The sequence below is a fragment of the Hippocampus guttulatus genome, chromosome 10 (genome assembly GCF_054856545.1).
Source record: "Hippocampus guttulatus isolate MCC_2025c chromosome 10, RoL_Hgut_1.0, whole genome shotgun sequence".
In the NCBI taxonomy this organism is placed as follows: Eukaryota; Metazoa; Chordata; class Actinopteri; order Syngnathiformes; family Syngnathidae; genus Hippocampus; species Hippocampus guttulatus.
The window spans coordinates 15123041-15145206 of NC_141270.1; the positions used below are offsets into that span (position 1 = coordinate 15123041).

The 22166-nt window shown below is 41.1% G+C and overlaps 1 protein-coding gene across 3 annotated transcripts in view; it reads left to right on the top strand.

Moving 5' to 3' along the window:
• The window catches only part of vwc2 (von Willebrand factor C domain containing 2), a 35954-nt gene that overhangs the window by 12306 nt on the left and 1482 nt on the right, over positions 1-22166 (top strand). The window contains exons 2-5 of one of the 3 annotated variants that reach the window (XM_086122858.1): positions 1670-2109; positions 2200-2351; positions 2437-2526; positions 7461-7590. In XM_086122858.1, the coding sequence (XP_085978984.1) occupies positions 1749-2109; positions 2200-2351; positions 2437-2526; positions 7461-7590 (733 nt within the window). In that variant the 5' untranslated portion in view covers positions 1670-1748. Of the gene's footprint in view, positions 1-1669; positions 2352-2436; positions 2527-7460; positions 7591-22166 lie in introns of all 3 variants that reach the window. The other 2 variants (XM_086122856.1, XM_086122857.1) reach the window with 2 other exon arrangements.

The following is a 22166-nucleotide window of genomic DNA, read 5'->3' on the forward strand; positions in this document are numbered from 1 at the left end:
TGTAAACAACTAAAGAACACAAAAGAAGAAAATCGAGTCAGAAGCAACAGCAAATGCTGGTGGCTATGATGAGAAGCTAACTTAGCAGTCTTTGTTGTCACTCAGTGCTCTTCCTTGTTGAACATCGCCCACAGATGGACTCAAAACAGTATCTAGAAGCTTCAAATCAAAGTTTGTTTGCCTGTTAAGTGAGTCTCTGGTGTGCTGAGCAGCCATGACAGAGATCTGTGTACCACTTTCATATATCGCATTAAGATTGTCTTTATATTTTCTCCTTTGCTATGACTAGTACAAAGAAAACTTAAAATATCAGAGAAAATACAAAACGTTATTTGCTTGCTGACGTGAGGTAGTTTGTGCTCATTTGACAAGCCACCCGAAAGTCACACAGTCGGTGATCACTCCTTCAGGAGCACAAGGCAAGGACGCCAGTATCCATGTGACAGCTGTTAAGGTGGTGAGGGGTGAGGTTTCTTTACTAATGGGCTCATCTCTTCATCTCTCTTCCTCTCTCTCTCTCTCTGCTGCCTTTCACTTCCACAACAACTCCAAAGCTTCTGTCTGAAACATTGCTCAAATACTGTTAGCTGCCAGCAGTCAATTTCAGCTTTTTCCTCTGAGTGGCTCAGAATTTATGAAGACTTCGGCGCCATAGCTTCAGTCAGAGTGAATTTTGTGTCAGGTTGTCTGAACGTAACATATTCATCTCGTCACAAACTTACAGTACTTGTTGTGTGCTCACGCTAACTTGTCTTCATTCCATCAGGAAAGAGTCTTGAAGTACACAATGAATCCATTCAATTAAAAATACGCTGGAATGAATTCAAAGGATTCCGCAGGATGATTTTAAATTTAGTCAGGCAACACAGAATAATTATATCGTTGTATAAAATTGTTAACATCAATACAACTGCAGCATTTGCTTTGCCTCAGCAATGGCACGGAAATAAATGGAAGTAGGCCACCGTGCGCAGCAAAGCGTCATATCAGGCATTTGAATTTCAAAGTGCCAGAGTAAATCAAGTTTAGCGAGAGGCAAAAATAAAAATATCCAGCACAGCTTTTTATAAAATGTGCTGCATTTGCAGTTTACTCCAGGCTTTCGGTCTTCCTGAGGTGTTGTGTATTAACGTACTGTGCAAAGGTTACGTTCAAGTGATGTGCAATTACATGTGATTACAACACAAAAGACAGCTCCAAGGAGGGTTTTGATTTACCGTATTGTACTGTGAAAAGTAAAGCCACTCTACACTGAATGACTTCACACGGTTACAGTCTGACAGAAATGATGTTCTTTTTCAAATCCCTTCAATTGACTGCAATTCATTCAAAATGCAATGCAAGAAGTAAATTGATCCAAACTCTTTGTTCCGTTAAGAGGAGCGGAGGCTTAGGAATGCTTGATTCAAGTCCTTCCTCTTTGTCAACGACAAGACCGATTGATGCGGAGAACTGTTACAGTATCAGGCAGCATTGATTTCCGAACACAGGCCTATGAATGTTCCCCATCTTGACAATACAATTCACTGATCGTAGACTCACTGGGGTGTTTGCTTGACGTGATGGAACAAAGCCGTGTGAATTTGTTGCCCTGTACCAAAGCCCACACCTGGGATAAAAAGTGACAAAATACTGAGCGCATAACCCCAGTTTCATTTTCTCTTTCCAGATGGACTGGCTCACACCTGAGATGTGAAGTGTGTTATGTGATCCAAGGTGTTTTCCCACCTCACTGGTGGTGGGGAGAGATGCTGCACTCCGTTGCCATGACAGCAGAGGTTCTCTTTGTTCTCTGGTTCCTGATGAGTGGTGCTGAGAGTAATCCTATAACGACCCTACCAGTTAGCCGTGAACGTCTGGAAAGAGTGTTGACCCAGGCTAGGGAGGACAAAGCGGTCCCCAAGCAGCTGCAGCCCGAGGACAACGATACTTTGGGTCTGAACAGAACCGGCACAAGCCGTGCCAGGTCGAACCTCAGATCTAAGGGTGGGAAGTCCCAAGAGCTGTGGAGTGAGCCAGATACCTTCAACCAAATAGACGTGGGCCCCACAAGTGACGTCACCTTGTCCTTGGAAGCCATTGACGAGTACGCCTACCCGGACTACAGGGGTAAAGGCTGCATGGACGAGAGCGGTTTTGTATTCGCAATCGGTGAGCAATTCACCCCAGGCCCGTCCACATGCCCTTGCCTCTGTACAGATGAAGGTCCTCTGTGCAGCAAGCCTGACTGTCCCAGGGTGCACCCTCGCTGCATTAAAGTGGACACGAGTCAATGCTGCCCTCAGTGCAAGGAGAAAAAGAACTACTGCGAATTTCGTGGAAAGATCTACTCTTCGCTGGAGGAGTTTAAGGTGAGTTCATGAACTGCATTCACTTCTTTGTTTGACATTCTTCAAGTGGAGCGAAACGCTGACAGAACCTCCTTTGACGTTCAAGCGAGTCTATGGCAAGCACTACATAAAAAGTAGATGCCCCGCAGCAAACAGGCGGGGAAGAAGGCATGAAGGCAGATCTATAAAGGCAAAGGTTAGCACTTGTCTTTGCTCTCGCTATTCTGTAGGATCAATCTCGACGTGCAACTTCAGCAAAGTCTTTTCCTGTTGTTAACTGTACCCTTGTAGTAGTCTTACGAGTGCGAACTAGAAGCGTCTCTCAACAATTATAATAATCATGGATCATGTGTGTGGTGCAATTATTTAGCGAACACAATGTGACATTTCCCCGTTTTATGCTGCCGATTGCAAAAACTGGAAATGAAGCTTGAGATTACTCACAGATGTTAAAAGCGGTTGAATGTCAAATGTGTGCTGAGCTAAACCTGCAAAAAAATAAAATAAATCTCGCATGCCTCATACATTATTAGCCTTTGTGCTGTGCCGCGGGATTTGCAACAGGCAGGTTGTTCTGCGTGATTGTTGACTTCTTTGGGAAAGTGCTGCCTCGCTCCATTTTTCACAGTGAAGGGGCATGTGTAGGCGAAAGCCTCTGCAATCAGCAACAATGCTGTCAGAATTAACCTTCGCGCTCTCGATTGGACCAAAGGTGTGCTGCTATGCACAGGGAACTGCCAAACAAGCCTTTCACAGGGGGCGTGCCATTCAATCTGTACACAATCAGCTCCAGTCTTTTCTGGGCTATGAGACGCATGGGAACAATGAGGAGCAAAGACATTTGATCTCGTTTGGTTTAAACGTGGTCTCAAAGACACGTGTATGAAATTCAGATGCTGTTTTATTTCCTATACCTATTCATTTTCACGGTGACATCTGATTAGATCCTGAAACGTCACTCGACATAAAATGAAGTACATTTCCGACTTGGAAGTTACATGATGTGCAGTCTATTCACAACTGCAAGATGTCCTCCATTATGGTGGCTGCCAGGGATGAAATTTGAAGTGTGTGTATGGACAGTATGTTTACATGCACACATGAATCGATTTGTTCTCTAGTTTGTAATTTGATCTTTGAGCAAAGACTGTGTGCCTCAGCAGCACTAGGGGGCGATGAATCTTCTTTCAACTCAGGCGTGCTCGTTGCTAAACGGTACAAACCAAGCGGTAATGGGCTAACGTTATGGCTCGATTCACAGGGGTGCACATAAAAAAATAATATCAGTTGAAAGGAGCACCAGAGTTGTTTGGTGCTCGTATTTTTCCCGACCTGCTGACCTCATAGAAGAAATGTGTCATGATTCGGTTTAGGGACCAACAGGTGGCACTGTAGGGCTCCCCCGGAAGCTGCACACCTGTTGGTCATAACTAATTAGGGCTTTAAAAGGACTCCCAGCCCGAACACTCGGTGTTGGGTCATTGTTCGCTCTTGCTACTGTCATGTGTGTTGCTATTTGCTCTTAGTTTCTGTCATGTTTAGTTCATTGTTATGTTTTAGCTTTAGTCATGGTTTTTGTTTGATACTTTGGACTTTGTTTGTTTTGGATGTAGTTTTCTTTGTTTTAAATACAATTCTTCAAATACACCCTGCTCCTCCCTCCTGCCTGCTTTTTGGGATCCACCACCACCTCGCAACGCAACAAAATGAAAGGCTGTGGGCCACATCCGACCTGTTCACAGTCTGTGAGCGGTCCTCGCAGCCTTTACGTGTACTCGAAAGCCCAATCTACAAAGAAAAACACCCAAGGCATGTGGGAAAATGTGTTCAGAAATTAAAGTTTGAAGTTGTTGGCCATTATTCAAAAATGTGTGTCTGACGCAAACACAACACTACTCATTGAATGCCATGAAGAATTCGCTACTGCACGTACAGTGAAAATTTGACTTGGCAGCATCATGTTTTGGGGCTGTTTTTCTTCAACTGGAACTGGGGAATTGGTCCAGGTGAAGGGAATTATGAACATTTTCAAAAATGTAAGGCGGCGGGGAAGGAAGGAAATGCCAAATACAACATCTAAACTTTATTTGGGGATTAATCAGAGGCACTTACAATGGTGGCAAGTGTGTGCTGACTTGCGTTTAACAAGAGTTTGAATGTGATTGATTGCCATTTGAACAAGGATGTACATCCTTTTTCAATCCACTGCGCCACATAAACTAAAATAAAAACATTTTCCAACGACAACGAAAAAAAAATCGAATGGGGTTGTTTTGGTTACTGAAACACTCAATTCGTGTTCTGATGTCACAGATGTGTGAGGTGGTCATATTCCTCTGAGCCACAGCCACAGACAGACCAAACAAACCAAAAGGTCGAGTCAAATTTATTTATGAAGGTAAATGTAATGTATTGCAGTTTAACTGCTTTGAGTTTGGCATAACATGATGCAACGGACGGACTTGCTGTACATGAACAGCCAGCCATGTACTGTATGTACATGCTAGCCAGAGGAGGTACGAGCAGGGCCTTCAAGCATACAAGACGAGAGCAAGTAATTTACATAACATGCCTCAAGCACAGGACTTTTTATATTCCTCAACGTAAATATCAGTGAGCATGATTCACTCAGGTGGCTCGCAATGTTGGATCAGTGGCGTCTTCAAAGTTATGATTTCTGGAATCATTCGCCCCGGTATTAATGTGTTGTAAATTACTTTGCTTAGCCTTGGGAGTCTCGAGACGCAACAATGGAAATGAAATCATTTTCAGAATAGTAAAAAAAATAAAAATAAATCAGCCGCTGATGTTGACATCCTACTGCTCTGCTCTCATGTTTTAACTTGATCGTTTGTTGTTTCTGCATGGATGTATAGAAGTGAAAACACTTGCAATACCATCACAATTTTTGTGTTGTGGGAAAAAAAGAATATCAGTATTATCTCGGACGGCATGATATGGCGCAACCTTATTGCTTAGATTCACTTTGTGTGCCGCAGTGGCTTTCTGGCAGGTGCCCCACTTCTGCTTTCCACTGTATTCATTCTGCTGGCATTATGTGATTTCGTAATCAATAATCAGATTTATTTTCTGAATCGATTCAGTATCTTTCATATGCATGAGTGCATGTTGTTGTTTGGAACTCTAATAGGGAGAGGAACAAGGAGATACAGTCCGAACACAGACCAGTAGGAAGTGGGATATCACCAAAGACTCACTTAAATGACTGAACAAAAAATCTATTTACAGAAAAGCGAGATACCAACACAGTAAAGAACTTAAATCGCTGGCGAACAAAAAACAGAAAAAACTAAACACAGAGTAAAAGCCGCTTGCAAAAGGCAAGGTAAGACTACACACACCAAACAGAATGAAAAGAGTTCAATCTCACGAGCAAGAAAACCAAGAGAGACGCGATACTCCGACAAGATGAACACATGCAGAAAAGCAAAGCTATGACGAGAAAATCGGCTATGAACAAGAGCAAGGAGTCTAGAAAACAGCACTTGGGCAATAACAGCTGATCAAGAGCAATAATCCCACAAAGAGGCTCGTGGCAGTCCTTAAATATACAGGCGCTTGATTCCATGACGAGAGACCACTGAAGGGTCACGCCCAACTCTCCAGCTGGTGCTGAAACACAAACAAAACAAAACAAGCAGAACATGACACAGGCTGTATTTTCAGATAGGTTGACCTAATTTAAAACGAAAAACTAAATAAAAAGTACAGCCTTGAAAGGGATTTTAGAGTTGATTTGTCAAAATACCCTAGTAAAAGTGTGTTTTTTAAAAAATGTATTTATTTTTATAAACCCATAATGATAATGTCATACTGACTCATGACTTCATTGTCACTTGATTAACCGTAAAGTCAACAAGAAGTTACAGATGGCTCAAAATGACATTGAAGTGTTAAGGATATTCTGTGTGAAAGCTGAAATGTAAGACACCTTACTGGAAATGTGTTCCATTTGGATTGAATTGTTGTACTTGTGGAAAGGACTCCTCTCATTATGTTCTATGTAGAGTGTTACTTGTGCGTCACATTAAACACTTTTTTTTTGGTTTCTATGCCGCTTAAAACCCCCCAAAAAGACAAACTTAAGACACTTTTAAATGTTGCATTTAATTTTAATGTACATGCAAGAGTAGACCATTTGAGTGGCTGCCGTCCTCGTGCGATTTTCTTCAGAATATGGAATGAGCATTTCCAGTGCCTCTAAAATTCTTCAAAACAAATACATTCACATAAAAAAAACAAAAACAAACTATTGACCACTGAATATGTGACTTGCTTTTCTCTAAAATAATCTTCCATTTGCGCTAGTTAAGTCAAGTTCTTAGGACAAGAGTCGCCGTTTCAAATAGTGAATCACAATAATTTCGACCTGTTGACCGTCTTGAAATTTTTGCCTGTTTGAGCAACTGGTGGATATTTTTAATGGAAATTTATCAGCCAATAAGAGAAGGGAGTTCCCCGAATAGAAGATGACATGAAAGGGTGGAGGACTTTGAGAAATAATGGAGTTGCATCACGCATCCATTTTCTTAGCCACTTTATCCTCACGGGGATTGCGCACATGCTAGAGCTTATCCCAGGTGTCTTTGGGCAGTAGTCGGGGTACACCCTGAACTGGGAGCCAGCCAATCGCAGGGCACACATTGGACAAACAACCATTCAAACTCACCCTCACACCTAGGCGAAATTTAGTGTGCTTCATTAACCTGCCATGCATATTTTTGGCATGTGGGAGGAAACCCGGAGAAAACCCACGCAGACACGGGGACAACATGCAAATTCCACAAAGGAAGACCGGACCCGGGATTGAACCCTGCACCTGTGTATTGTGAGGCGGGCATACTAACCAGCGCACCATGCCGCCATGAAGTCGTACTGTTTGACCCAAAGCTGTTTTTTTGACCGGATTTTCAACCGGTCATATCACACAAAATCATTCCCTCAAAAGGCGATTCTGTTACAACATAGAAAATGCATTTATTTTATTTTTTTTGTAATTTTGTCATGCTGCTATTGTGAAAGAAGGATGTCAAGGAATTAATTAGAAAAGGATGCTTCCACTGTGTGTATTTGTGATCTCCTTCTCAATGTGCTAATTTGGTTTTCCAGGTGTCTCCGTGTGAGAAATGTCGATGTGAGCCAAGCGGAGAGGTGCTGTGTTCTGTTTCAGCCTGCCCTCAGACAGAATGTGTGGACCCGGAATATGAGCCGGACCAGTGCTGTCCAATCTGCAAAAGCGGTAAGTGGAGGAGCAAGAGTTATTTGAAATGAATCTGCAGCCCACAGATTCAGTCAATCTATCCAAATCAACAAAGGACTGCCTTCACCATCCACGGTCTTCCAGTGTGTACGGGTTGCATTGCTAGATTTACACTGCAGGTCTAAGTGCCCAGTTCAAATTTTGATTTGTCTCGTCAAATGTGCATTCAAGTGATTGATGTCAGTGTGTTACCGTTCACTGAATAACAGTCCACGTGCACATGTGGCCACAATGCACGATGAAAAAAACAACACCTTTGATTTAACGTGCACGCCTTAGCCTCCAAAGCGGGAGTACATGTAGACGAAATAAAGAGGAGTTGATGAAAAGATATAAATATGAACACCAGTGCAAAGCTGCAGTAATATAACTCGCTTTTCCCAGAGTAGAAATAATATTTGACTGCTGAGTATTGTTGTGTCGTCTTTCTGTATTTGTTGCTAAAATCTTTGAAAATTCATTATTTAAAGGTTTTTTCGGCAAGTTCCGTGCTATTTGTTAGCCTGTCTGTAGGGTTCCGCGGTATGTGTTAAGATAAAGCGAAGCTAGTGGTCCTTTGCAAGACTAAGCAAATGTGTAATCCTCTTTATTATGTTCAGTTACTGTAAACTTGATCTCGGAATGTCAATAAATGCCCGTTGAGTTGTTTTTCAAGAACTGTCGGCCATCTGCCGAGCTTCACACTGCGCACTCAGAGAGGTGTAGTGTATAAGAGGCTGGGAAAGCGGTACAGTATTGGTGTCATCGTTTCCGAGCAGTTTTATGAGTATGAGTAGGAGTACAAAGTTATAATATCAGCAGCGATGGCGATACTCGTATCAGAGCGTCCCTATTCATGTGGTGATGTGTTGTTTCACTTGAATGTGCGAGGTGTGTCTTCCTAGACCAGTGGTTCTTAACCGGGTTCGATCAAACCCCAGGGGAGTTTGACGGAGCCTCTGCCATGGAAGAAAGGACGCACCCGATTCAACATGTCAATTAGTTATGACACGCCCGCTTGGCCATCAGTGGTTGCAGATGATCACTTTAAACCGCGTGTCCAATCAGTGCTGCGAGAAATTTAGTTCGCCCTGTAGTCACCATGTGACTGTTGTGATAGTACGTCATACAATTTTTTAAAAACTACACTTAGGCCATGTAATTTTATTTACTTTTTTCTATTTTTAATGAATGTGTTTTTTAATGTCTTGAATTTGTAAAAAAAAAAAATCACTTTTTTTTTAAACTAATGAAGAGTTCGGTGAACGTGCATATAAACTGGTTGGGTTCGATGCCTCTAACAAGGTTAATACAGCTAGACATTTTCCATTTTTAAAGAAGTGCCTGAAGATAGAATCTGTTGTTCTGTTGTGCTACATAAACCAAGTTGAGGTGATTTCACTCAACCGACAATGCATTTTTTTTTAAAGGACATTACCCTAATCCTTTAATATTACATTTCTAACTTGAATCTTGCATGTTCTCTTTTAAAATGAAAACGGTGAAAAATATTGATCCTACAATGAACTCTGGGTGTGCGCGCGCTTTTGTGTCGTACCTTAGTAGCTGCTTCTCAAAGGTCATGTCTTGCATGCGGCTTGTCAGCCATGTGTCTTTCTGCAGTTTGACAAATTATTCTTCATTGCCAGCTCATTTCAAAGACAGGCTCCAGCGTATGCTCTGTGGTACACGGATGTCTCGGTGGGGTGTGTCATCATGAGTAGAGGTACTGCATTCTCATGTCTTGAAGGTGGTGGTAAAACTCGGCATTGGCCCGTTTGAAATCATGCAGCGCAGTCGATTCAAGTCAAATCTGTTTCAAATGATTAATGACGGCATGTCCTCGTGTCCTATTTATCTGTTTCTCGTTTTGTACGTCTGTGCGACTCCAATACCATTCAATGTACTGTAGATATGTCATCAACATTGCTTCCTTCAGCAAAAAGAATGACAAAGCTGATATCGTATATACCCCTCAAGTCAGATTATTAAGTATTGCCGTTTTGTTTTTCCTCTGAGTTTTGTTGCTACGAGCAAATCTGCCAGAGGAAGACGACATCGAAAATGTTGCACACAAAAAGCCAGTTAGAGTGCAACAGTCCTGCTTGAATCCCTTCAAAGTAGAAAAGAGATTATGGCGTTATCATGTTGGCACAGAGCTTCATCTTCACAAGTGAAATTTTGAAAATCCTTTACCGAATGGCTTTGAGAAGAGATACAAAGAAAGGTAGATTACATTGCAACCAAGTGAATAAATAAAAGAAGACTGTTGGTGATGGTCCATCATCATAACACAAATGAAAAGCAAAAAAAAAATAAAATCCTGTTTCTTTCCCACTCAGCATACACCGGGAGTAGACAGTCATATTTACCTGCTGTATTTTGGCAGACACCCCCGACGATCTTCTGTTCAGTTGTGAATTTTCACATGCTGACACTGCTATGTGTTGCGTTTGGGCTCTGCTCCATCTTTTCTCCTTTGGATTCCACAGTAGATTTGCTGAGCTTTAGCTGTATGCACATCTGTTTCGAGACAGATGTGGCCCTGGGTGTAAAATAATATTCACAACTGCCACCAAGCCCGCATGCTCTTTCAGCCGAGAAGGATATGCTGTGTTGCAGCGGATTGCATTCTTATTATCATAAGCTTGAGTTCAATATATCGAAGGGAGCACTGCTGTCGCTCTGCTGTTTCTGAATGAGAAACTGTGCCATTCTCTGGTCAAAATATCAACTTTTTCAAGCAATAAGGATATCGGGGTTGCAATTTTAAAAAAGTCAACTCCGCAAAAGATAAACTATAACAACTCTGTCGAGCGATGGTACAAAACTATGATGGTTGAGAATAGTGGTTCGCCTCACTATTTTAGGTGATTCCGATTGACGCTCTTCTTAAAATATTTACACCGGCAGCACCACGGGACTGGCAGCAAGGATGGAGGGAAGCATCACAAAAATCTCAGTTATAGGTGCCAAAATGTTATGTTCAATAGTGCGCGGGCAACATCTTTGTGATTAACAAGAACTTTATAACATATCACAAAACGCACTAGAAACGCTTGTCATTTTATGGCATAGAGTTCCACTAGACTACGAGTGTGTGGAAATGTTTAACCAAAAATAAGACTGACAACACAGTGGCTTGCAAATCCAATAAAAGTGAAATAAAAGCTGTGAAACGGAGAAAGATTCATAATTTTTTTAGGAGCATGTCCCATCTTACAACATGATATGATATGGACCACAAGATGCAACTGGCCGGCTCTTTGAAAAAAAAAAATACATGCAGACTCTCATTAATTACAACTACAGGTGTGATAGTGAATTGTAGTTTTAAACCTTTTTTTAAATTTCTTTCTACGCCAGTCAGTCAAAATATGTCTTAACACTTTCTGGGATAGCGGTTACTACAGTGGACAGCTTATCATGTTATCAGGTTACAGGGTGCATGAAAGGGTTCATGTGAAACCGGGTCCGCGGCGCAAAAAAAAAGGTTGGATACCATCGTACTGTGTTGAAAACAAGTAAACATCTTTTGTAAAACACCAACGACATCACCAATGAATCGACTTGGACTGGACCTTCATCAATTTATCGTCAACTTCAGGTAGTCAACCCCTAGCTGTTGCTACAATATTGTTGACTGAGTCAGATACATGGACGTTAGAACACACACACACCTGCATCCGACACATAAATACAGTGATGCCCAACCTCCTGCTGCTCTCATTCAAAGGAGAACTGTGACAGCAAGAAATAGCCCCGTATTAAATGATATTATCTGTTCATATACGCCGTAGCCTGTAAGACAGGAAATTATACCAGACAGACAGCGAGCTCTGTAATTAACCGTGCGGCACCACCAACAAGGTAAGTTTAAAGCAATGAACACACACACGGCGCATCGCAAACGTACAATGAAGCCATCCCGAATCAAAGTGAGCCGGCAGGCCTGAAGATAAAATTGCAGCAGACAGCAGAACACTAGAGACAACTTACTCATCAGATTCTGAGACATTTGAAGGACTGTAAAGATTTTGTGCTATGGCGATTGAACCCAACATCGGGTTTGGGCACTGTTTGTGTGAATAGCATGAAAAAAGATCTCCTAAAATGAAATTGATTATCACTAAACACGTGGTGTGATGCTCTGCAAAGAATTGAATATCCATTTAATCACACCAAACCAATCAATCAGTGTATACGGAAAGATATTGATGAGCAATTATGCAGGATTGTATAGATGTGCATATGACGCGTGATGATTCATTGAAAACGTCCCGTGGCATCTACAAAATAAAAGTCTCTACATATTCCAGCTGTCAGTCCGGCTTTAATGTGATAAGGTGCGACAACAACAGCGCATGGAACATTTTTGACAAAATGAATAAAACAGCTTCACTATCACAGCACTCGAGCCTGTTTTTTTTGAGCTGTGCGATACCTGAGATTGGTTATCGATCGATACCAAGTAAACACGGGAGCCCATATTATCGATACGATACTAATACCAAGTACTTTTAGGTGGATAAAATGTCGTATTTTATACCAGTTGTCTTGTCCTGTTGTTCGCAAATTCAACTTTCTTGTAGGGTTCTTAGCCATGCCAGAAGAAAATATTCTCAAAGGAAACCTGGACTCTGTAAAGTTACACTGCTCTTCATATTCGTAGTCCCTGTCTCTTCTGCACTCAAAGAGACCTCGACCCCTGAATTTCCCCTAGTCAAGACATCTTCTTCCAGCTTGTTTTGATTTGATTCATTATGGTTGCACCAAGTAGCTTATTTACCACTATTTTAGTTTCTTTTGCGCTGGCTTCGCATTGCAAGTCAAAGAGCACGCAAGAGAAAAAATTGCACTCTCAGACAAGTTACACACAGAATACCATTCAAGACCCAGATCTTTTTCGGGTATTATTTCCAAATTCCTAAATTCAATGCCTTTAAGACTTTTTAAGACCGTGTGGGAACCTTGATGACTAGTATGCCCAGTTTTACACAATTACACCACTGATATCACCACCACTACTAGCTGGTCCAGAATGCCGCTGCTCGCCTCTTGACTGGTACTCGTAAGAGGGAGCACATAACTCCTACTCTGGCATCCCTTCACTGGCTCCCCATTCGTTTTAGAGTTATTTTCAAGATCCTCTTATTTGTTTTCAAATCTCTGAATAATCTCGCGCCACCTTACCTCTCTGAGCTCATCCGCCCCTACACACCTGCCCGGCGCCTCAGGTCTGTGGACCAGACCTTATTAGAAGTACCAAGAACTAAACTGAGGCTCAGAGGGGATCGAGCCTTTTCTGTTGCTGGTCCCTCTCTCTGGAATGACCTCCCACTGAACATTCGGCAAGCCTCCTCGCTGCCCATCTTCAAAACTCTCCTCAAAACTCACTTGTATTCTTTGGCATTCGACTCAGCATGACTTAGATTTGTTCTTGGTTTTACTGTTTGGTGCTTTCTACCGCCTTTATTACCGATTTGTCTTACTGTTTATTGTGCATGTTAAATTGCTCCACGTACAGCACTTTGTATGCAGCGATGGCTGTTTGAAAGTGCTCTATAAATACTGTTGACTTGACTTGACTTGACTACTACTACTACGACTGCGAATACAATTATTACTACTTTCGGCACTTCTTTCTTCTTGCTGTGTCTCCTCCTCCTTCTTTTTTTCCATCTTCCTTGTCTTCTTCTTTTTTTACGTGCCCTATAAAACCAGTGCCATCCAATGTTGAAGCACATCGCAGAACCTTGATGCTGGCTGGATTACATGGTGTCTTTAGAATACGCCAGGACAAACACTGCTGTCAAGGCTCTCATCTTAAATGCTGTTTGAAATAGTTTTTCCACTTGAAATTTTGCACCCCCTAAGATGCCCCGAATGCATACACATTCTCTCTCTCTCTCACACACACACACACACACACACACACACACACACACACACACACTTACTCCCACACAAACTTAGCCACACTCTCTAACATCCCCACACTGCAGAACATTGAATACATTGTCATTTTAAACAGGGGATGTAGAGTTTTGATAAAAAAATGGCTCAACAAGAGCAGCCCGTTATTTTTCCTTCAATGTATTTATTGCTGATTTCATTCTGTGTGACATGCATCTGAAAGCATGCACCAAATTGAAAGTGGCATTTGTAGTCAGATGAAATCATGCACCTTTTCTCCCAAAAGTACAATGTTTCTGCTTCTCCGGCAAAGATGTTTGCCGTATTAAGTCTACCTTTCTGATTAAACTTGAAAAATATCACCGCATATTTTAACCTAGCCATTTCAATTATGATACAATTTGCTCTCTTGTAAGTGACAGGAAGTTCAATTATTTTCCAATTTAGTCAGTCGAGTCCATTTTATGGTTCTTTGCAAGAACAATGTATTGCCAGCACCCAATTTCCATGCATGCACGCTTGCTTAAATTTACTTATAAAATAGAATATGAATATCAATGGGACAAAAAAGTGTGAGTGGTGGAATTAAAAAAATAATAACATTGATCAACAGCAAATTTTAATTAAAGATTTATAAAAATTAAGATATTTCTGAAGCTAATTCATAAACGGCTTTGCTGTTTCTCCAGCGCATTAAGTTTTTGAGATGATTTCAGCTTTAATTGCGCCAAGTGCTGTACAAAGAAATGCAATTCATTTTTTTCAGTTTACCTCGCAGCTACGCAGGAGCTCTTTCGTGTAAATAGATATTTGCGATATGTATTTGATACACGGAAACAGAAGTGGTTGAGTCATCCATAAACTTATATTGACATATAGTAACTGAACTTCATTACCCTTTGCCATGATGTGTCCTTAAAGGTGAGAATTGCAATGGTAATAGCTGTCACATTCCACCGACCCACTATTAATCACACAGATTCTACATGCAAGAGAAAAGGGAAAACGTGTTCGCCCTACACAGTAATTAGTGTAAAATAAGGTTATCGACAGTCATGAATGTTGTCGCCTCGTGAGCATATGCTGTTTAAGTGCAACAGATGTTAAAAGCTTGTCGGCAATGTGTCACATCAAAGCTTATCGCATTAATAGGAAAACAACAGATTCCTCCTCCAAGGGTGCTGTACCACCACTGAGTAAATTACTGTTGCAGTGCCTATGTTGAAAAGCAAGGTACACAAACATTGACAAAATTAAACAAATGGATGAAAGGGTAAAACGTTAGTCCTACGGTAAGTATCTGAATGAGATTCCTCATTCAGCATCTCTGCTCTCTGGGTGATATAGCCAGTCTGCATTTTTCTTTTGTGTCATTTTGATTGTTAAATACTGTAAAGTGTTGCAACGTTTGATCTGTTCATCATTTATGCACTGGCATTATCGTGGCCTTTTCAGACATGCAAAATCGATGCTTATGCCAGGGTCTCCTGTCTCAGATGTGTTATTCGCTTGTTATGCATAGAGACATTTGGGGGAGAGCCAGGGGATGAAGATGAAAGTGTGAGGCATCGCTGACATCTCGCCCAGACAGTTGTTCATGAATATCAAAGAACAGCTGTGAATTCAGGCAGGTTCGATGCATTTTACTCAACCTGAATGCTTTTACCGATAAAGATTGTGACTGACATGAGCTGGATGCTGTCAAGTTTCATTTAGTCACTCTTAAAAAGAATATGTGTGGACAATGTGATGCAAAGAGGAAAGAGAAAAATAAGTGGTATTGAACATCGCTTGGATCTTTGTATTTGTATGAGTGTATCTATCTATCTATCTATCTATTATCTCTCTCTCTCACCACTCTCTACAGCAGGGGTGTCAAACTCATTTCACATTGTGGGCCACATATGGCCTTGGTAGATGGGTCGGTCCATTTAAATTATACCCTAATCTGCTATAATTAAACAAAATAATTTGTCTTTCCTTTGTTTTTGGTCTAAGGAAGCACAAGAACATGAAGAACAATTTGAAATTTAATGAACATGTTTTTTACAAAACACTTCATGAAGCACTTTAGATTTCCTGAGACAAATGTGCAATTTACTTTTATCATTCACGTATATGCATTGCAACCGATCCCACTGATTGTACAAAGGCACAAAACTTTAACAATTGGTATTGAAAAATATAGTAATGCACTTCAAGATTAAACGAGATGTATAAAGAAAGGAATTTTTCAACCATTTACACATGTGCATATAAAATCTAAATTTAATCCCTGCCTACACCTTACAAACTAAGGAGAGTGCTATTAAATTTGTAAAGAATAAAGTATTCACATGTCCTTGACAGCGTCTGCGGTGTTGGGTTTGTCTCAGTGACAAGACTGAGACTGTTGGTGTCTTCTACTCTGATCAAAACAGTTTGCCCCCTAGCGGATAATCCATGAATTGCACTTTATTAAAAATATTAATTCCGTGTCTTATATGCATTTTTTTTCACTTTTAAATTATCCCGCGGGCCTGATGGAACCTCCTTGGAGGCCGGTTCCGGCCCGCGGGTCATGTGTTTGACACCCCTGATCTGCAGTATATGTGCACTGTACTCTGTGCTGAAGAAATGCAATGGAACAGGACAGGAGTAGTGAACCAGGAAGTGCTAAGTGTATGTAGTTGGAGTGGCTATGCAATGTCAAAACCCTTACACAGAATTTGAGTGCAATGGGAAGACAGTCCAGATAGTTAACATCATACAATGGCTGTGTGTCGCAACTTGATTTACACCAAAGACTTAATGCTTGCATGACAAAGTCTTCTACTGCTGTTATAATAGAGTCTCGGTACGCAGCCATCTGTTTGTCTATTGTACGCTGTAGTGTCTCCATAGCAACATTTGCATTAGCTTGGGGTGGCACATAAGCCAATTAAATTATGATAATCAATGTGGGTTCTCTCTGCAGCTAGAGGGGCTCTACACTGCAACATAATCGATGTTTGGACAGCAGCAAATGTCCTTAATTTTGGCGTTAGGGCACCAAATGGTGTTCATATACTGTATATATATATATAGACATAGATATACACACACACACACACACAGACCTACTCCACGTTTCTTAGCAGACTGATTGGTTCTATTAGCTCTGAAGCAAGCGTGGCGTGTTCGCAGAGTCCTGGATATATGGTAAGAGTCCATGTCGCGTCTCCATTATAACCATCACCAAGTACTGCAGTCGTACGTCATCCATTTTATTGTTGAGTTGGAAGTTGGCAAGAAAGAGGCTTGGAATCGCCGTTTTGAAGGGGTTAGCGTTTTGTTTGGCTGTTAGCCTTTTCTTTCCTGTGTGGTCACTGTCTCCGCCACTTTCGAATGATGGTGAAGTCCATTGATCTGCAGATCTCTGTCAGCAATCCCAGTTGCTGTCATTAAATAAATCACAGAAATCGGGTCTGTGAAGTACAGCAAACATGCCCTGGCTATTCCGCTCATGAGAACCAAGTTAAAAACAAACAAACAAAATGAAACACTGCTAAATCTACTCGTAGATCTGCTGCATGTTGAAAAGTGACGGTTCGCTGCATTTACTCATGTCACTATCTTTTCCTCATGCAGACAAGCAAATCGATTATTTCGCCCATCTCCTATTTTCCATGTAAAATCAATATTTTGCACTACCTGCTTTGGAAGGATGTTAAAATAAAGAAATTAACACCCGAGAGGCTTCTCTCCTCATCAACTTGGCCATGGCGCCAACCAATTCTTGGTGTCTTTGGCGGGTGACGTACAAGGAAACAAATGGTGATCTTCGAGACCCAGTCATTAGGGTCAGCACTAATCTGCGGAGATGTGATAAACGGTGTGAACCGGAGCCAGTATCACTTCAAATAGAGACATGGCGGCACTGCTGCCAAGAGGAATAAAGGCTGATTTGAATTAAGGCAAGAATAAAAGGCCTCTTTAGATGTGGGTGAAAAAAATAAAAAAGAACACTATGAAGGTTGTTTCTCAGCCCATTGTCCCACTTCAGGGTGTACTGTACTCTGCCTGCTGTCCGAAGACAGCTAGTATAGGCTCATGATTACAATAGACAGGCTGCCAGTGTCCAGGTGGATTCATCAATGAAGATTCTCGGTTGTATAACATGAAAAAGAAAAGATTATGGTGGACGTAACACAGGCACTCTAAGCTATGAATATCCTGAATTCATTTATTCATAGTTTTATTCAGTTGGTCCCTCATGTTATATATCTTTCCATATCACTGACACTTTTACTCTGCATTTATAATGCAAATACACCCAAGAAGTCCATTAACATGAGTGATTTCAGCTACTTTGCTCTCTGGATAATTGAGATCGTTTGGTTTACTTTTATTCGATTTTTTTGGAATGATGGGATGTGATGGTTTGAACGTGTCTTCTCTTCCGTTCCATGATGTGGTACTGCTTTGAAGCTACAGGTGCTAATGGCATATCATTTCCTCATGCGGCCTTTGTCACCTCTTAACAGACTGTAGCGAATGTCCGGGTCCACATGCACAGTCCATTTGTCTCTGTTGAGTGTTGTTGAAAAGCTCTTGTGGTACGGAGTGTGCTGCAAAGAAAAACGGAGTGTTGCAGATGAAGCCTGCGTATTCATGAAGCCATGACAAATGAATAAAAGGGTGATAAAAATGAATGCGCTATACATGTTCCAATGCAACTGTATAAAGTGTTCCATCGACTATAATCAAGATGAAGTTGAACGTTTGCTTTCTGATACTATTGTCCTTGCAAGTCTTTGATACATTATACTTGAGAAGCCGTTGTAAAGACCCCTAATGATGATGAATCAGGAACGACAGCGGTTCGCGGCCACAGGATGAGCTGTTCCCCAGCAAGGGTGTATGCCGGCATCTAACGGACTCATGAATGTGTTAAAGCTGACATTTTGACAGGCTGTTCGCATTGATTGATGTGCTAGCAGCACACTTCCTCTGGGTGCTGACACCCAATGAAACGCGGCGGCTGCAGCGGAAAGACTCCTCATTTTTCAGTCTCCTAATTACATAGTAATGTATAACACAGCAGCATGAGAGCTTGTTAGTGCAAGAAATGGCCATTGTTATGCTATACCTGATGCTGCGAGAAACAATTCCTGTCAAGTTGATATTTAGTGTGGTGCAGCTGGGGAGATAATGGATGCTTTATGGGCTCTGTTTTTCTTCCTGGTGGCTGAAGACAAAAGCACCTTCAGGAGACAACAACCATCCCAAAACGTCGACCACAAACAAAAATTTGGTGGAATGATCTATCAATATAATTTCCATAAATGTAGCAATGAGCATCTACCATTCAAATGAGTTTTGTGTGTTTATACTTCTACTTTGGAAACATTGGCCAAAAGGTCCAAATGGAATTGCTTCACAGACATTTTCATGTGTTCAACTCCTCCATAGTATCCTAAAGAATACTTTGTATCACAAGAAATTGAAAATGCATGTGCTACAGTCCCATTGGACACTAAAACCAATGTCACTCAAGCATTAGTTTGCCATACACATAAATGTGTCATGTTGAGCGTGATGGTAGAGAATCCAAAAAGCAGTGAGCCAGGAGAAGTCGGGTGTACTGAACCCAATGTATTCACAACCCCCCTCAATCTGACAAACAACAATCTGACAAAGACTGACAGAAACCAGGGAACCAAATACCTGTACAATCAAACTGACGAGACGAGACAACAGGGAACACCTCAACAAGACACAAAGGGTTGAGGAAACTGATTGGTGAACACAAGGGACCCGGATGACAGGAACGGGTGGAAACAAAACCAAAACAAGGAAGACAAAAGCACATGTGGAAAGAAAAAACTATGAAACAAAACCAAATGTCTCATCCAAACAAAAATAGAATCATGACAAGATGTGCGGAAATTTATGTCCACCACTTTGAGCATCTCTTGTTGGGGTTTGTGATGTCTGAATAAATTTGGCATTAAAATCTTTATGCGGGTTACCCTTTTATTGAGGTGCATACACATTGTTTTGACTGACTCTGGTACAAGCAGTTAGATTGGTGCTTGAGGCATTGTGGTGCTTTTCCAAGTACCACCAAAGAGCTTGGCAGCAAGGTTAGCACATCTGCGATTCGAGAGGTGCAGTACACCCTGAACTAGTCAATAGCCATCCACGCCAATGTACTTAGTAGAGGATCAGAAAAAGGGGCCAGAAGGCGAATCTCTCATTAAATAAGATGTTTGTTGTCTATCAGTGTCAGAAATGGTTGTTTCAAGACATGGAGGGCGACCATCTTTTTTTTGCGTATTGCATCAAGCAAATCAAAATTTTGTTGTATGGTAGGTGGTGCTCATCAAACAAGCAGACATGAAACTGAAGCAGAAGAGGCAAACGATGATTCTTTGCTTTCAGTTGCAAAGATCATGATACATTTGAATGGACTACAATGCCAATCCAGTAAAAATAAAAATAAACATGTCGTGTTTTGCATGATGGTAGTGCAGAGGACCCCAAAGAGCAGGAAGGCAGAGAGGAGTGACCAAAATGTATTTAACAAAAACACAAACCGGAGTACACAGGAGAAACAAACTCCAAAAACTCACTCAAATAAAGTCCAGAAATGACAGGAAACAAAGTAGCAAACAAAACCTGAAGACTGAAAACAAACCATGACATGTGTACACAGCAGCACACAACAATGACCCGACACTGAGTGGTCGTGCCGGGAGTCCTTTTAAACAAACAAACTAATGACACAAAGACCAACAGGTGTGCAGCTGCAGGCGGAGCCCTACAGTGCCACCTGTTGGTCCCAACAAAACCATGACAAAAAAATCCCTGATCATTTGATTTGTCTCATTGAAATCCACTAAATTTAATGACCCTACTCAAAGAAATTGTATGAATTTCAAAGATTTCTCTTTTCTTTGTTTATGGTTGTTGGTACAGTGACACATAATGCTCTGCTTCGATTAAATCTGTAGGAAAAAAATTGGAGACCAACTATTCCAGATCTGAAAGGGTTTGATGATGCTTAAAAAAAGAGAGAGACTGAATTGCTGTTGTGTAGCACTACTGGTTTATTCCCTAAAAAGCAGCCTTAGCGGCTTTTTTAAAAATTATTTTTTAGTGGAAGCACATTTGTAAATTGTTACTGACTAATCAAGGAATCTGTTGCAAAATCTAAAAATATAATTACAAAAGCAACAGCAAACAAGGCAACAGCAAATATTATTTGAACAAAAAATGTCATTTCAGCGAACCCATTCAAATTGCACTAATAAGGAAAGACTTGTCTGAACAGAGAGCACCAGTGCCTTCATTTAAAATATTAATAAAAAAGAAAATGTTAAGGCACCTTTCTGCTTCACAAATGGCTTTTGTATGACTACGAAAGCGACAGACGCTTCCGATTGATGAGTATAGTGACCCAGGACTATAAAAATAAGACTTTGAGAAGGCTAACATTATTTTGTGAGATTTGGCTTTTGCTCCTTCCTATTACACCAACAGATACATTTGCAACGTTTTCAATTCCTGTAATTAAAAAAAATGTGGATCCCTCGTCTGATGCTAAAAGGAAAATGCTTCTCTGCATAAAACAAGGGCGGCCACTCATTGGTCTCAAGAGCCTGTTAATGGCAGTGAAAAGCTAAAGTAGAAGCGGATCTGAGTCCTTTGGGTGATTCCTGGCAGTTTGGGGAAAATGTCAGAGTGTAAATTCCACCTTTTAAATGGCCCTAGTGAAAACTTTCATGCATCCTGTAAAATGTCTTCGGTGTTGTTTGCTTCTGATTACCGTCGGTCAGAAAAGGGCACCACGTGGCACCGACAGTATTACAAACCTTATCGCAAGATATCATATTTGTTTTCTTGCCCTTTTCATCCTCATAACGTGATTTCGGGACAGCCCAGTTGTAATCTTATCGAATTTTAATTAAAGAAGAATTTTGCCACGGAGCCAGGAAGTCAACAATCTTTTACAGCATGAGAAATCTGCTTCTTTGGGTACTGTCAACGGTTAACGGTTTGATGCACACTTCTGAAATAACGAATTTGTTCAAATGACTACATCTATGAGAAAACTCTAGCTAATTTTGTTATTTCTCTTGATAAGGCTCAAGAATGACTGAACAAAGGAGAAAATGGATAAATGTCAATATGCAAAAGACCGTGGTGGTAGTATAATGCTATGGGTCTACTTCAGGACTTGCTGGGATTGATGAAACCATGAATTCTGCACTTTACTTGAAAATCCATCCACCCATCCATTTTCAGGAACCACTTTATCCTCATAAGGACAACGCACAATGATGATGCAATTAGAGGCCGAAAAGCGATTTGAATCAGAAAGTCCGTTTTGATTTAACCAAACTAAATCCAAGTGTCACGTATGCGAGGTGGTGGTGGACCCCAAAAAGCAGGCAGGAGGGAGGAGCAGGGTGTATTTGAAGAATTGTATTTAAAACAAAGAAAACTAAATCCCAAACACACAAAGTCCAAAGTATCAAACAAAAACCATGATTAAAGCTAAAACATAACAATGAACTAAACATGACAGAAACTAAGACCAAACAGCAACACACATGACAGTAGCAAGTAGCAACACACATGACAGTAGCAAGAAGCAACAATGACCCGACACCGAGTGTTCGGGCTGGGAGTCC